Source organism: Girardinichthys multiradiatus, chromosome 7 (genome assembly GCF_021462225.1).
Source record: "Girardinichthys multiradiatus isolate DD_20200921_A chromosome 7, DD_fGirMul_XY1, whole genome shotgun sequence".
Classification (NCBI taxonomy): Eukaryota; Metazoa; Chordata; class Actinopteri; order Cyprinodontiformes; family Goodeidae; genus Girardinichthys; species Girardinichthys multiradiatus.
The window spans coordinates 7,443,220-7,455,986 of record NC_061800.1 but is presented as its reverse complement, the minus strand read 5'-3'; the positions used below and the strand labels follow the sequence as shown (position 1 = coordinate 7,455,986).

General features: G+C 39.4%; 1 protein-coding gene across 2 annotated transcripts in view; it reads left to right on the top strand.

The window, feature by feature from the left end:
* kdm6a (lysine (K)-specific demethylase 6A) overlaps window positions 1-12,767 on the top strand; it is a 77,297-nt gene that overhangs the window by 3,370 nt on the left and 61,160 nt on the right. For both annotated transcript variants that reach the window (XM_047369545.1, XM_047369546.1), the window contains exons 3-5: window positions 8,157-8,265; window positions 8,475-8,524; window positions 9,769-9,827. In XM_047369545.1, coding sequence (XP_047225501.1) covers window positions 8,157-8,265; window positions 8,475-8,524; window positions 9,769-9,827 — 218 coding nt within the window. The remainder of the gene's footprint in view (window positions 1-8,156; window positions 8,266-8,474; window positions 8,525-9,768; window positions 9,828-12,767) is intronic.

The window sequence follows — 12,767 nt, the reverse complement described above, 5'->3', positions numbered from 1 at the left end:
GATTTATTTCACACTAACTGAAATATTTCAGGTCTTTTATTGTCTTAATACGGATGATTTTGGCATACAGCTCATGAAAACCCAAAATTCCTGTCTCACAAAATTAGCATATCATTAAAAGGGTCTCTAAACGAGCTATGAACCTAATCATCTGAATCAACAAGTTAACTCTAAACACCTGCAAAAGATTCCTGAGGCCTTTAAAACTCCCAGCCTGGTTCATCACTCAAAACCCCAATCATGGGTAAGACTGCCGACCTGACTGCTGTCCAGAAGGCCACTATTGACACCCTCAAGCAAGAGGGTAAGACACAGAAAGAAATTTCCGAACGAATAGGCTGTTCCCAGAGTGCTGTATTAAGGCACCTCAGTGGGAAGTCTGTGGGAAGGAAAAAGTGTGGCAGAAAACGCTGCACAACGAGAAGAGGTTACCGGACCCTGAGGAAGATTGTGGAGAAGGGCCGATTCCAGACCTTGGGGGACCTGCGGAAGCAGTGGACTGAGTCTGGAGTAGAAACATCCAGAGCCACCGTGTACAGGCGTGTGCAGGAAATGGGCTACAGGTGCCACATTCCCCAGGTCAAGCCACTTTTGAACCAGAAACAGCGGCAGAAGCGCCTGACCTGGGCTACAGAGAAGCAGCACTGGACTGTTGCTCAGTGGTCCAAAGTACTTTTTTCGGATGAAAGCAAATTCTGCGTGTCATTCGGAAATCAAGGTGCCAGAGTCTGGAGGAAGACTGGGGAGAAGGAAATGCCAAAATGCCAGAAGTCCAGTGTCAAGTACCCACAGTCAGTGATGGTCTGGGGTGCCGTGTCAGCTGCTGGTGTTGGTCCACTGTGTTTTATCAAGGGCAGGGTCAATGCAGCTAGCTATCAGGATATTTTGGAGCACTTCATGCTTCCATCTGCTGAAAAGCTTTATGGAGATGAAGATTTCATTTTTCAGCACGACCTGGCACCTGCTCACAGTGCCAAAACCACTGGTAAATGGTTTACTGACCATGGTATCACTGTGCTAAATTGGCCTGCCAACTCTCCTGACCTGAACCCCATAGAGAATCTGTGGGATATTGTGAAGAGAACGTTGAGAGACTCAAGACCCAACACTCTGGATGAGCTAAAGGCCGCTATCGAAGCATCCTGGGCCTTCCATAAGACCTCAGCAGTGCCACAGGCTGATTGCCTCCATGCCACGCCGCATTGAAGCAGTCATTTCTGCAAAAGGATTCCCGACCAAGTATTGAGTGCATAACTGTACATGATTATTTGAAGGTTGACGTTTTTTGTATTAAAAACACTTTTCTTTTATTGGTCGGATGAAATATGCTAATTTTGTGAGATAGGAATTTTGGGTTTTCATGAGCTGTATGCCAAAATCATCCGTATTAAGACAATAAAAGACCTGAAATATTTCAGTTAGTGTGCAATGAATCTAAAATATATGAATGTTAAATTTTCATCATTACATTATGGAAAATAATGAACTTTATCACAATATGCTAATATTTTGAGAAGGACCTGTAGATTCTGTTCCTATTTGTTGTGGTTTGTGGTCCTTTTGGTTCCACTGTTTTTCCTCCATCAAAACTTTCCTTGGGCTTGGATAGATCGTACTTGGAACACCAAGCTTCTTTAGCAATGATTTTTGTGGTTCTCTAAAGTCGACTGTCTGTCTTGCAACCTTTTGGGGGAGTGGTGGCCTAGTGGTTAGAACAGGAGGTTTGTGTTCCAGAGGGGACACAAGGGGCCAGGTTTGTATCCCACAGATTACCACTCTGGGTCCCTGAGCAAGACCCTTAGCCCCAGAATGCTCCCCGGGCGCCGCACAATGGCAGCCCACTGCTCCCTGTAAGGGATGGGTTAAATGCAGAGGACAAATTTTGTTGTAATGTACATGTGCAATGACCAATAAAGATGATTATTATTTTGATGCATCTCTTCTGCCACACACCTGAATCAAGTGGTTGAATTCCCTGATCAGAAAGTCCTTCAGCTCTGCAGAGACCGGGGAATGAACTGTTCATTTTATTGAGGCGTGTTGGAGAAGAGATGCTTCTAAAAGGATTGGTTATGTTGGATAGTAGCTATATTAAGGATTGGATTTGGGCACCCCTGGATAGACCATGACACATCATGTCTCAATTAAAAATATTTTCAGTATAAGGAAGTTTGGGTTTTCAGTGGCTGCAATCCTCATTTATCAAGATAAACAGAAATGTTGAAATGGACTTTGTATGTGATGAATTTATATAATATGAATCTCCCCTTTTCATTGGAATTACCTCAATAATTACCCTTTTAATGATGTACTTTATTGAAACACACCTGTAAGTTTAAATTTTAGAAACTTGCAGCCAGGCAGTGGGATAATTTATGTCCCTCAGTTTACATTAAAACATGTTAAAACATGTCCCAAAAGTTAATCACACAAAATTGTAAAATGTTGTCATTGTTGTTTAGATGCTTCAGCCAATGTTCTTTGATTTGTTTTTTCCATTTCTGACAGTTTACATAGATGTCAAGCATAGTCCTTTATGCAGAAAGCCAACATTTTGTATTGTACAAAATTATATTTTCATAATCGAAATGACAACAGAGAACATTGTGGCATGAAACAAAAAAGGATTCTGCTTGAATCCTCTTTTTAAGTAAACCCATAGTTAAATTCTGTGATTAAAAAACAAAAAATATTCAAAATTGTATAATAAATTACCTTATCTGTTTGTGTAAAATGCATTTAAGAACAATGTGTGTTTTGAGGATCCAAACATATTGCCTCATATGATCTTTTGACAACTACATCAGATAGAAAGTATGTGCTCAAGTATCAAATCAGTACAAAGCATCTGTTAGGTTAATTTATTGTTTCAGCCAGCAGGAAGTGAATAAATAGCTAAGACATTACATTTTGTGTGTGTTTAAATTATAAGCAGCATTCTATAAACTTCAAGCTGCAATAACAAATGTATGCAGTCTTTGAATTATGTCCTACCCTCGCTGCTGGTAATTAAAACTGTTCCCTTGTGGACAGACATTTACATACACTAATTATGGGCATTGCTTGCTAATCTGCTTTAAGGCTTTTAATACCTTTTATTGTAAAGTGAGTTTTTCCTGGATGAATTATGCAACATACAAGTTTAGTTTGTAAAAAAAACAAGAATTGGGTGCAAAGAAATATGGCATTTTTTTGTGAGGCATTGCTACTGTAATAGACATCTTAAGTTTCTAAATATTTTTATGCAACATAATAAAGTCATCATACTAAAATTCTAAAGGAGACATATCATGCTTTAAATCCTTCCTTTTCACATTTAAATCATTCAGTTGTGGTCTATATAAAGTGGAACTGCAATGCTTTGGTCTGACCTTGTGATTGTAGCTCCACAGGCTCCTGTTTCACCTGGTCTGAGGTGAACTCGTTTTGGTGCGGTCTCTTTAAATGCGGTTGAGGCATTTCACATGGCAATAATCAAGACAAAAACAGCAAAAACAATGCTAAGCTGTCAAAGGAATTTTTCTGTTCAAATCACGCAGTGTGGTTCTGTCCTCGAGCTAAAAGCACACAGCGGTAACATAAGCAGAAGGCACGATGCTACTGCTACCAGAACAATGGCCAGGACGTCATATCAACACAATAAATTCATGTCTAAAATAAAGGTTGTTGTCATTTTATCATTATTTGCAGCTTACTGCTTTGCTGTGTCCGTTGTTTCCATTGTCAGACGGAACTGACTCATTAATCAGATGAAGTCTTTCAGCAAATCCTTCTTGATAGTGGCGGAGGTTGATGAAGGCACTCATCCCTGAAGTGGAAAAATAGGAATTTCCCCACTGATGTGGGCACATTTCTATGCAAAATAAAATTTCACCAGGAACTTGGAAGAGTTTCTGATGCTGGGGGACGGTGTAATGAACAACCGAAAATTTAGACTTATCCACTTGCAGCCTAGGCATATTTGAGCTTGGATTACCAAATCCCAGCGAGAAGTAAATATAGCGAATACGTGAATTGATCAGCCAGAAGCCCATGACCATATTTAGCGGTTCCGGAGCAAATACTGTGATGTAACTGTTGAAAAAAAACGTAACTAATGATAGAAAAAACTGAATGGATTGAAAAATACAACCCAAACAGACAATAAAGATATCTACAGACCCTGAGAGACTAAAATCACTCCTACAGACTCCAAGTACACAAGAAAATGAATTTAAGGGCTAAAAAAGTGAGAGAAGTAAGAACGAGATTTTGCATGATATGTCCCCTTTAAGCTAGAAAAATATTCCATCAGTTTCAATGACATTGCAACCTTTTGTTAGGCCCAGGGTTCCTTTGATCAAAGCTAAATATAACCAGTTAGTGTGACAATATTTTCATTGAATTAATTGGGGCAAAACCATAAAGTAGTAGGTAATTAAGCATCAAATAAAGGAAACATTATACATTGCTTTCCTGTGTAGCTAAACAGTAGATAAGATAACACTTAGTAGGGGTTCTCATATCCTTTTATGGAGATTTTTTACAGTGTAAATAAGGAACTGGTCCATACAAAGTTTTTTTTTTTTTTTCTGTGTGCAAACAGGGATCTAGTTTTTGTATTTAGCACCAGCTCTGTTGAGTTCCTCTTCATTTGTATCATATCTTCTAGGAATATAACAAGATCTCGTACAAGATCTCGCGAAAAATACTCGTTGAGGTGACTATCTTGTGAGAACTAGTCGGCTGCTCTCGTTATGGTTTCACTTGATGAAGTTGTCATAGAAAATGCTCCAACTATTCTTAAATCATTTGTTTGCCTGCGTTTTGGCTTTGAAGTAGAAAAGATGAATGGCGACAGAGTGACACAGAAGACACGAACAAAATGTAAGCACTGCGAGAAAATATTTGGGTACACTATGCTAGCAGTAGCACCTGCGAAGAAAATACTGGAGGGACAATACTAAAAAATGCCTTTGCACCTCAGCCAATCTTTGAAGAGTTATTGGAAGTGGTAATAAAATCTTGTCTCATTCTCATGAACTCAATATTATGTGTTATCTTGTGTATTTTATGTATCATTACACCCCTAATATTTCCTTTGATCAACTAGAGTTAGCAGGGTAGGTTGTCTTGGGGTCTGACTAGTTTCTCTTCTACCACAACGGCCACCAACTTTACTAATGAACAGAGCAGTAATGAAAGGGAGGTACTCTGGTCATTTAGCTGCTTCACCATATCTCATGGAGATGTCAACGAGTGGACGTTTCCCTGTGGAAATCCGTTGTCACAGTCACCCCTTTTCCACCAACACAGTTTGGAGCTTGTTCCAGTTCCCGTACGCGATTCCAAACCGGTGACACGTGTTTCCACCAACGAAAAGAGGTTCCAGAGAGCAAACTGATTCATCCAAGAATTCTAGGTTCTTCTGTGTGAACCATAACATCACCCGTGGGCTGGTCGAGGCTGCAGACAATAGAAGCAGCAATTACAGCAAAGAGGAACATACCGTATAAACAATATTTATATGTTATAGTTATTTATATACAACTACAAGTGTCCATTACACTTGCTGGTGCTAAACCTATGCAAATAAATACTTTATACATAACATTGTTCTTGCAGAGTCGCTGTCTCCGTTTCTGTATTAAGTGTATCTTATAGATGCTCTCTTTCTGTATTAGAAGGAATATTGCTTGCAGGTTAGCAAGCCATGCTATCTTGCTACCACGGTCCCCCCCCCCCGCCTGGTGTAACACCCACTGTTAATGACTAATGTTTGGTTCCCAAAGCTGGTGGAAACGCGTCAGTGCTTAACAAAACCCCAAAGTTCAAAGGCATGCGAACCGAAACTCTTCAAGATCGAGAGTTCCTTTGTGGAAAAACGCTAAGTAGGATGGAGTAGTTGGTCATCGTAAGGTTAAAGGGGAAACTCGCCTCAGTGGGGTTACTCAAACCAATGTAATACTAATTTATTTAAACGCATACCGTTAGCCAACAGTATGTCAGCTGCCATGTTTACTGCTTGGCTGTTACAGATCCAGGAGTGTTACTCTCCTGAAAGGTTAGGAAATATCACATGCTTATGTGCAGACTCCTTGGCTGTATTTGCCTTTTTTTCCCCTTTTAACTTCATAAACTCACTTTTTATGTGACAAGAGTGGGCTTTACCTGCAGGCTGTCATTTACCTTTTTAAATTAAAAAATGTTCTGGCGATGCGTTAGTGGCGCAGAGGTGAAACGTGCGACCCATATTCGGAGGCTTCAGTCCTCAACACAGCCCGCCGAGTGTTTGACTCCCAGCTCATGCAATCTTTGCTGCGTGACCCCCACCCCACCCAACCCCTTCACTGTCAGCTTACTGTAGAGAACAAAATAGAAAAATAAAGACCACTTGTGCCGCAAAAAAAAAAATACAGTGAGTTTTGACTGAGACGAGATTTGATTTCTAAGCCCGTTAACAAATTCCGATTATTAGTATGCTTTTATTGTTTTTCTGCTTCAGTTAAACACCCCTCAGTTCTGCGCTGCATCAATATCACTTTTAACTGATCAAACACATACCACATAGTCAGAACCCCCAACCCCCATTGGGTGGGTTTTTATTTAGGGCTGCAACTAACAGTTATTTTGCTAATCGATTATTCTGTCGACCATTTTGTTTTTTATTATCGATTAATAATCGGATAGCAAAAGGTGCTTAATAGGAGAGATTCTTTTTTACAGAATCTGAACCAGGTGAAGCTAAAGCTTGGCCACTTGAGGAGTTGTCGATAGAGCATATTTACAGACTACGGTTTTTCATCTTCAATGCAAAATGTAAATATTGTTTGTACAATATTGTGCCTAATTAATGCTCTTAGTCGGTTGTTGATTCAATAAATAGCATGTTTTAGAGTCTGTCTCCAGTTAAAGACTATTTGATTAATAAATTAGTTGACAATTATTTCAATAACCAATTAATCACTATTAATTCTATTCATTTGTTTGAGCCCTATTTGTATTATTGGTCCAGTTTTACTTATGGGACTGAAACCCATATGTTAAGAAATAACTAACATCGGCCATTCCCAAGTTAAAGCTGATATATTGTAACTTATTTAAAACCTTTAACACAAGTTAACCTTAATCTTGAGTTAACCTTTAACTCAAGGTTAAGAAGCTGACACCCCTCTGCCATGCAGCACAGCTGAATGGGCGCTATTTAGGTCATAACTTAAGAAGCTTGTCGAGACAGAAACGCATAAAGTGCATTTTGCATCCTTTTTGTCATTAAACAGTGTAAAAACTATTCCCTCAACAGACTACATTTAGACCGTTTCATGTCCCGGTTGTGGCATAGGGCCCTCATCTGGATGGTGACCACACTACAACACTGAAAGACGGTCCGTCTAAGCATACGTTATCTTAAAAAAAAACAAAAAAACATTTTTTGACAATTTCTTGTAAGTTGATAATTTCCCTAGATTGAACCTGTCTGTATGATGAGTGCCAACTAAACTTTCATTATTGTGACTGCTTTGATTCTGTGGCTTTTTCTGTCAAAATTGGCCAGGCAGTGATGTGAGATGTCTTATTTTATTCCACCTTTAGGTACGGTTCATTCATTTAACAAATGTTAAAGTGAAGCAGTCCAGTAAAAAACGGCTACAGTTTTTTATTTCTTTGGCGATGCATGGTCTGTAACTTGGGGTCAAAGTCCAACTGGACATCTGCTTGAGCATGTGAAAGTTGATGTGAAATGTATCAGGAAACGTCATACTGAGCACAATTGGCCTAATTTAAGGTTGCTGCTACGGTAGGTCACTTTATCGTTTCTAAATTCAGATTTCTTTTGAAATGCCACGTGTTGCATCTCACATGAATGTTTGCCTGTGTTTCACATGTGTTTGGATGTCCACATACACACAGGTTCCCCTCTGTAGCGGCAGTACGGCACATCACTTCTCATTTGTTTAGCTATTGTTTAAATACTGACTCGGTCCTTCTTTGGGCGCTCAGCAGGTACTATGCAAAATGGGTCCCAAAGGGAATGCAGCTGTTTAGTAATGTGAGCTGAAACATGACGAAGAATTTTATTTAAAAGTTCTTGTCAGACTTTGGATGTCATCATGGCATCTGATGTAATATTTACTCATTGTTTTCTCTTAACTCATAACTTAATGTTGTTGCTTTAGGCTGTGAGCTGCTACGATAGCCTCATTCTGAAAGCCGAGGGTAAGGTGGACCCTGATGTTTTCTGCCAGCTCGGCCACTTCAACCTCTTGCTGGAGGACTATCCAAAAGGTAAGATGTTAATCAAATAGTCATGACTCCATTTTAAAATCCCCTCAAGCTAGTGTTTCATACAGAGCCACTGGGTTAGCACTGAGTGCTACTAGTATGGTTGGTTTAGCTACTTGAAAGTTTAGCTGAACTAAATCTGAAGGTTTTAATATTGTTCTGAAATGTTATTTCACCACTTCCTCATTTAGAGTTTTTTGTCTTACCCATAGCATTATCTGCATACCAGAGGTACTTCAGTTTACAGTCGGACTACTGGAAGGTGAGTTTACTGCACATGTTCTACAAATAAATACTTTATCAAACAGAGATCAAAGTGTCCTTACATTCTTCATCCAAGAGGGAGAAAGAAATCTTTATTTTTGACAAAACTGCTGGTGGCCTAATTATTGGTATTGTTCAAATGATCGACATTTTGCTAATCAATTAATCTGTCAACAATTTTTTGTTATTAATCAATTAATAATTGGATAGCAAAAGGTGCTCAATAGATTTTTTTTTTACAGAATTTGAACCAGATGAAGCTAAAACTATGCCACTTGAGGAGTTCTAGATAGAATATATTTTGTACAGTTTTGGCCTGCTCTGAGTGGGTTGTTCTTTTAGCTAATAGCATGTTTTAGAGTCTGTACCCCAAGTTAACGATTATTCGATTACCAAATTAGTTGACAATTATTTTAATAATCGATTAATCATGATTATTCCGATTAATTGTTTCAGCCCTAAAGTGGATCAGGGCTGAAACGATTCCTTTAATAATTCAATTAACGCGATTACTGAAATTCCTCAAAGCTTTGCTAAATTCTGTTTATATATTCAGCGCACTGGTCCAGCCGGTTGGTTATTTGTGTTGCACAATGCTCTCACCTCCGCTAATGATAGCCTACGCTCCTGATACATGGATGCCATGTGCAGTCTTCAGCTATGGAGGGAGCCCTACAGTGCATTTTATCCTTGCATTTGTACAAAGCAAGCAAAGAGTCATTAGTTGTCTGTTGGATTAGCAAGATAGGAGCATAATTTATTCCCACCTGACTTAGCACCATAATAACAATTGATTGATCAATATAGACACAGCATAATTTGACAGTTAATAAAAAAAAACACTACAAAGTGTCCAGCTTTGTTTTCTTTATCTGTCTATCTCGCTCTGTTTCTTCCTGTCTATGTATCTACCTCTGTTTCTCTTTCTCTATCTGTCTCTCTGGCTTCATCTGTTATTTATATATATATTAGCATACTTATTTATCAAGATCAGTCTTGTACAGCCAGAGGGAGGATTTCCCTTCTGTCAACCAAACCAGGTCAAAAAGGTGTGTTGACATGTTGGGTTTTTAAGTGTTTCAGTTTTGTTGAGTTTACTGCTTTGAGAGGTAATGTTTAAAATGTTTGTAGTTGTAGCTTTAGGTTGTGGCCAGGATGTGTGCAGTAATCATTTTAATGGGCTCATCTGAATAAGGTATATATTCCTGATTATCAGTTTTCTATCTTCTTTTTTATCCCCAGAATGCTGCCTTTTTATACGGCCTTGGAATGGTTTACTTCTATTACAACGCATTTCAGTGGTAAGTGTTTTGTCTGTTGCATACAGATTTTTTTTATTTCCCCCTAATGATTATTCCCTAGCAGGAATGTCTTTATTTTGCTAATACAGAACAGATGTCCAAGCAAAAGCATTTTTAACGGCACAGTCAGGAGCTCACTCTGCTATTATATTAGATTTTCTGGCTGCTTCAGAGGTCTTTGGTTGTATTTCTGTATTGAAATAGATTGAATGTTTTTTTTTTATTAAAGAAAATGTTCTTTTTTTTAACCATCAAACTGTAAACCAATCTTGCTTCATAAACAAGTGGAAAACCATTCTGTGCCACCTAAGAGATGTTTGATTGTGACAAAAAGTTACATCACAATATTTTTTGATGATTCTAGAGGTTTTCTGGAGAAAAGGATCTTTACTTAGGGATGTAACGGTACACGTTTTCATACCAAAAACATCCAGTACAGACCTGTCTGTTCGGTACACACATGTACCGAACAAATCAAGTATTCTTTTATACCTGAACACATGAAGGTTTATGTGCAGAACTAAATGCACAATGCAATGTTATGTATAGCAACTTTAAAAAGTGACACCAAAACAAATCAGAGAGGACTCCAAGCTGTCTCTGAACTCTGCTGTTTGGGTACATAAAGGTTTCTCCATCATCTACAACAGAGAAAGGTGGACCGAACCAGAACTTTCATAGTATACGTATTTTTCAACAGCAATATGGTACATCACCTGCTCCGAACTTAACTGAATTATTTACTTGAAACAACATCAATCTGAATGTAAGCATCACTGATACTGGAGAAAAATCAGCAAAGGTCCATATCCAACAGCAGGCTGCATTCAACCAGTCCAAATGCAGCACAGCATATGAGATGCTGGTACTGTCTCAGGAGATCCTCTGACCAGAGGGGTTTTCCCAACATCTGGGCTTTTATGCTGCATTCAAGTACATCTACTACACTGGACTGTCTCAATATCAAAACAACTCCAGAGTGGTTTAAACCTTTTTATATTCTATAATATCTGCAAAGTCAGATTGGGAAATTCCTAAACATTAGCAACTGGTTTTATTTCTGTATCTTCTGCCTGCCCAACCAGCCAGTCAGCCACTCCTGGTTGGGACTATTTTTTTCTGTGGCGGTATTCTCTGGTTGTGGGTGTGAGTGTTTTTATGTGTACGCATGAGGATGGGAATGTGTGATTGTGTGTGCCTGTGTTTTGTGTCAGGTTGGACCTTGGGCTGCTCCCTCTCCTGGATCAGTCTAGGCCCGCATCGAATGTGGGGTCTATTCCCTCCCCGCCACACTACCTGCCGATGGTTGGTATCTCTGTCCACCGGTGTACTTATGGTTCTCGGTATCCGGGGCTGGGTGCTTAGGTGTGCGCTGGCTCACTCCTGGTGGCTGCTTGCCGGGGCCTGGACCCCTGGGTACGGTTGGGCCTCTGCTTGGGGAGTGATGTGTCCCAGGGTCTCTGGGTCCATCTGCTCGGGCGTAGATGGCTGTTGGCTTTCGGATGTCTGTGGCTCGGATCTCCTCGGTATCTTTCCTGGGTCCAGGGTGGCGGGTCTGTGGCTCCTCACACTCACTATTGCATATTTTTATGGAGAAGCCTTGTATGCACATGCACGCTCACACTCAGACCCACAGGTGTTTAAATTCAGATGTTAAAAGATACACAAAAGTTCTATATTGAGCCGCATTTACCACTAAATACATCTTGCATTCATAAGTACCGTGCACCTTTCGGTAAAAAAGCCGGTAATACGAATGTTTCTGCAGGTGTAGAAGCAAGCATGTCGTTATCTTGTATTCTCTTCATCATTCTCTCTTTCCTCCATTCTATTCTCCTTCTCTCCCCTTTTCCTTTTTGCCCACCTTTCTCTCTTTTGTGCTTCTTTTTTTTCCCTTTCCATTTCTGTTTCTGTGTCCGTAACAATTGAAATAATCTCAAAGCAGTTTCTAATAAAGTTTTTTTTTTTATGAATATCAAGCAGAGCTTTAAAGCGTTAGCTGTAATGCTCCACTTGTGATAGTAAATCTGTTGGGCTTTTTCCTGGCACTCAGACAACAATTCTGAGCGCTACTCTGCTGGACAGGACATGGTTTAAAAAAAAATAAAAAATTTGCACAGAAATCACCAAAATTTCAACATTTGTCTATAAAGCCATGAGCTTTCAATGAATGTTTTAGTTGTTAGAATAAATGTCGTAGTGACAGTCATGTCAGCTCTTCACTCAGGCCTAGCACAACAGTCTCACCTGTGTGTGTGTGTGTGTGTGTGTGTCCAGACAGCAGGATGTCTGCAACAATCAAATAATACATCCCAAAAGTCTGAGGTTAGTTCAGAAAAGATGAAACTGGTTCGTCATTCATAGTAACCAGTTTTCCACAATTGGCAGATTGGGCTGATTTGTCTGACATCCTTTATCTTCAAGCCAACACATTTAAATGAGACATTGACCTGTATAATATTGTTACACTATGAAAACTTTAAAATGAAAGTAAATCCGAATCAGCTTTATTGCCAAGTTCGTACATACAAACAAGGAATTTGACTCCGGTACACTTTGCTCTTTTGTTCTGTTTTTGCATTACATAATATACAAATTTACAATGTACAATATACACATATATAATAAAAAGGTGCATTTGCAACATCTGTATGCTGTTGTTTTGTATTCCTATTGAATGTTCATCAGAGAAACAGCCTGGGGGAAGAAACTGTGTCTGTGGCGGCTGGTTTTAGTAAACAGTGCTCTGTAGCGGCGGCCTGAAGGTAAAACTCTAAACAGTTTATGTGCAGGGTGTGTGGGGTCTGCAGAGATTTTGGCAGCTCTTTTACTGACCCTAGACCTGTATAAGTCCTGGATGGAGGGAAGGTCAGCCCTGATTATTCTCTCTGCAGTCCTGATTATTCGTTGCAGTCTGGACCTGTCCTGTTTTGTGGATGA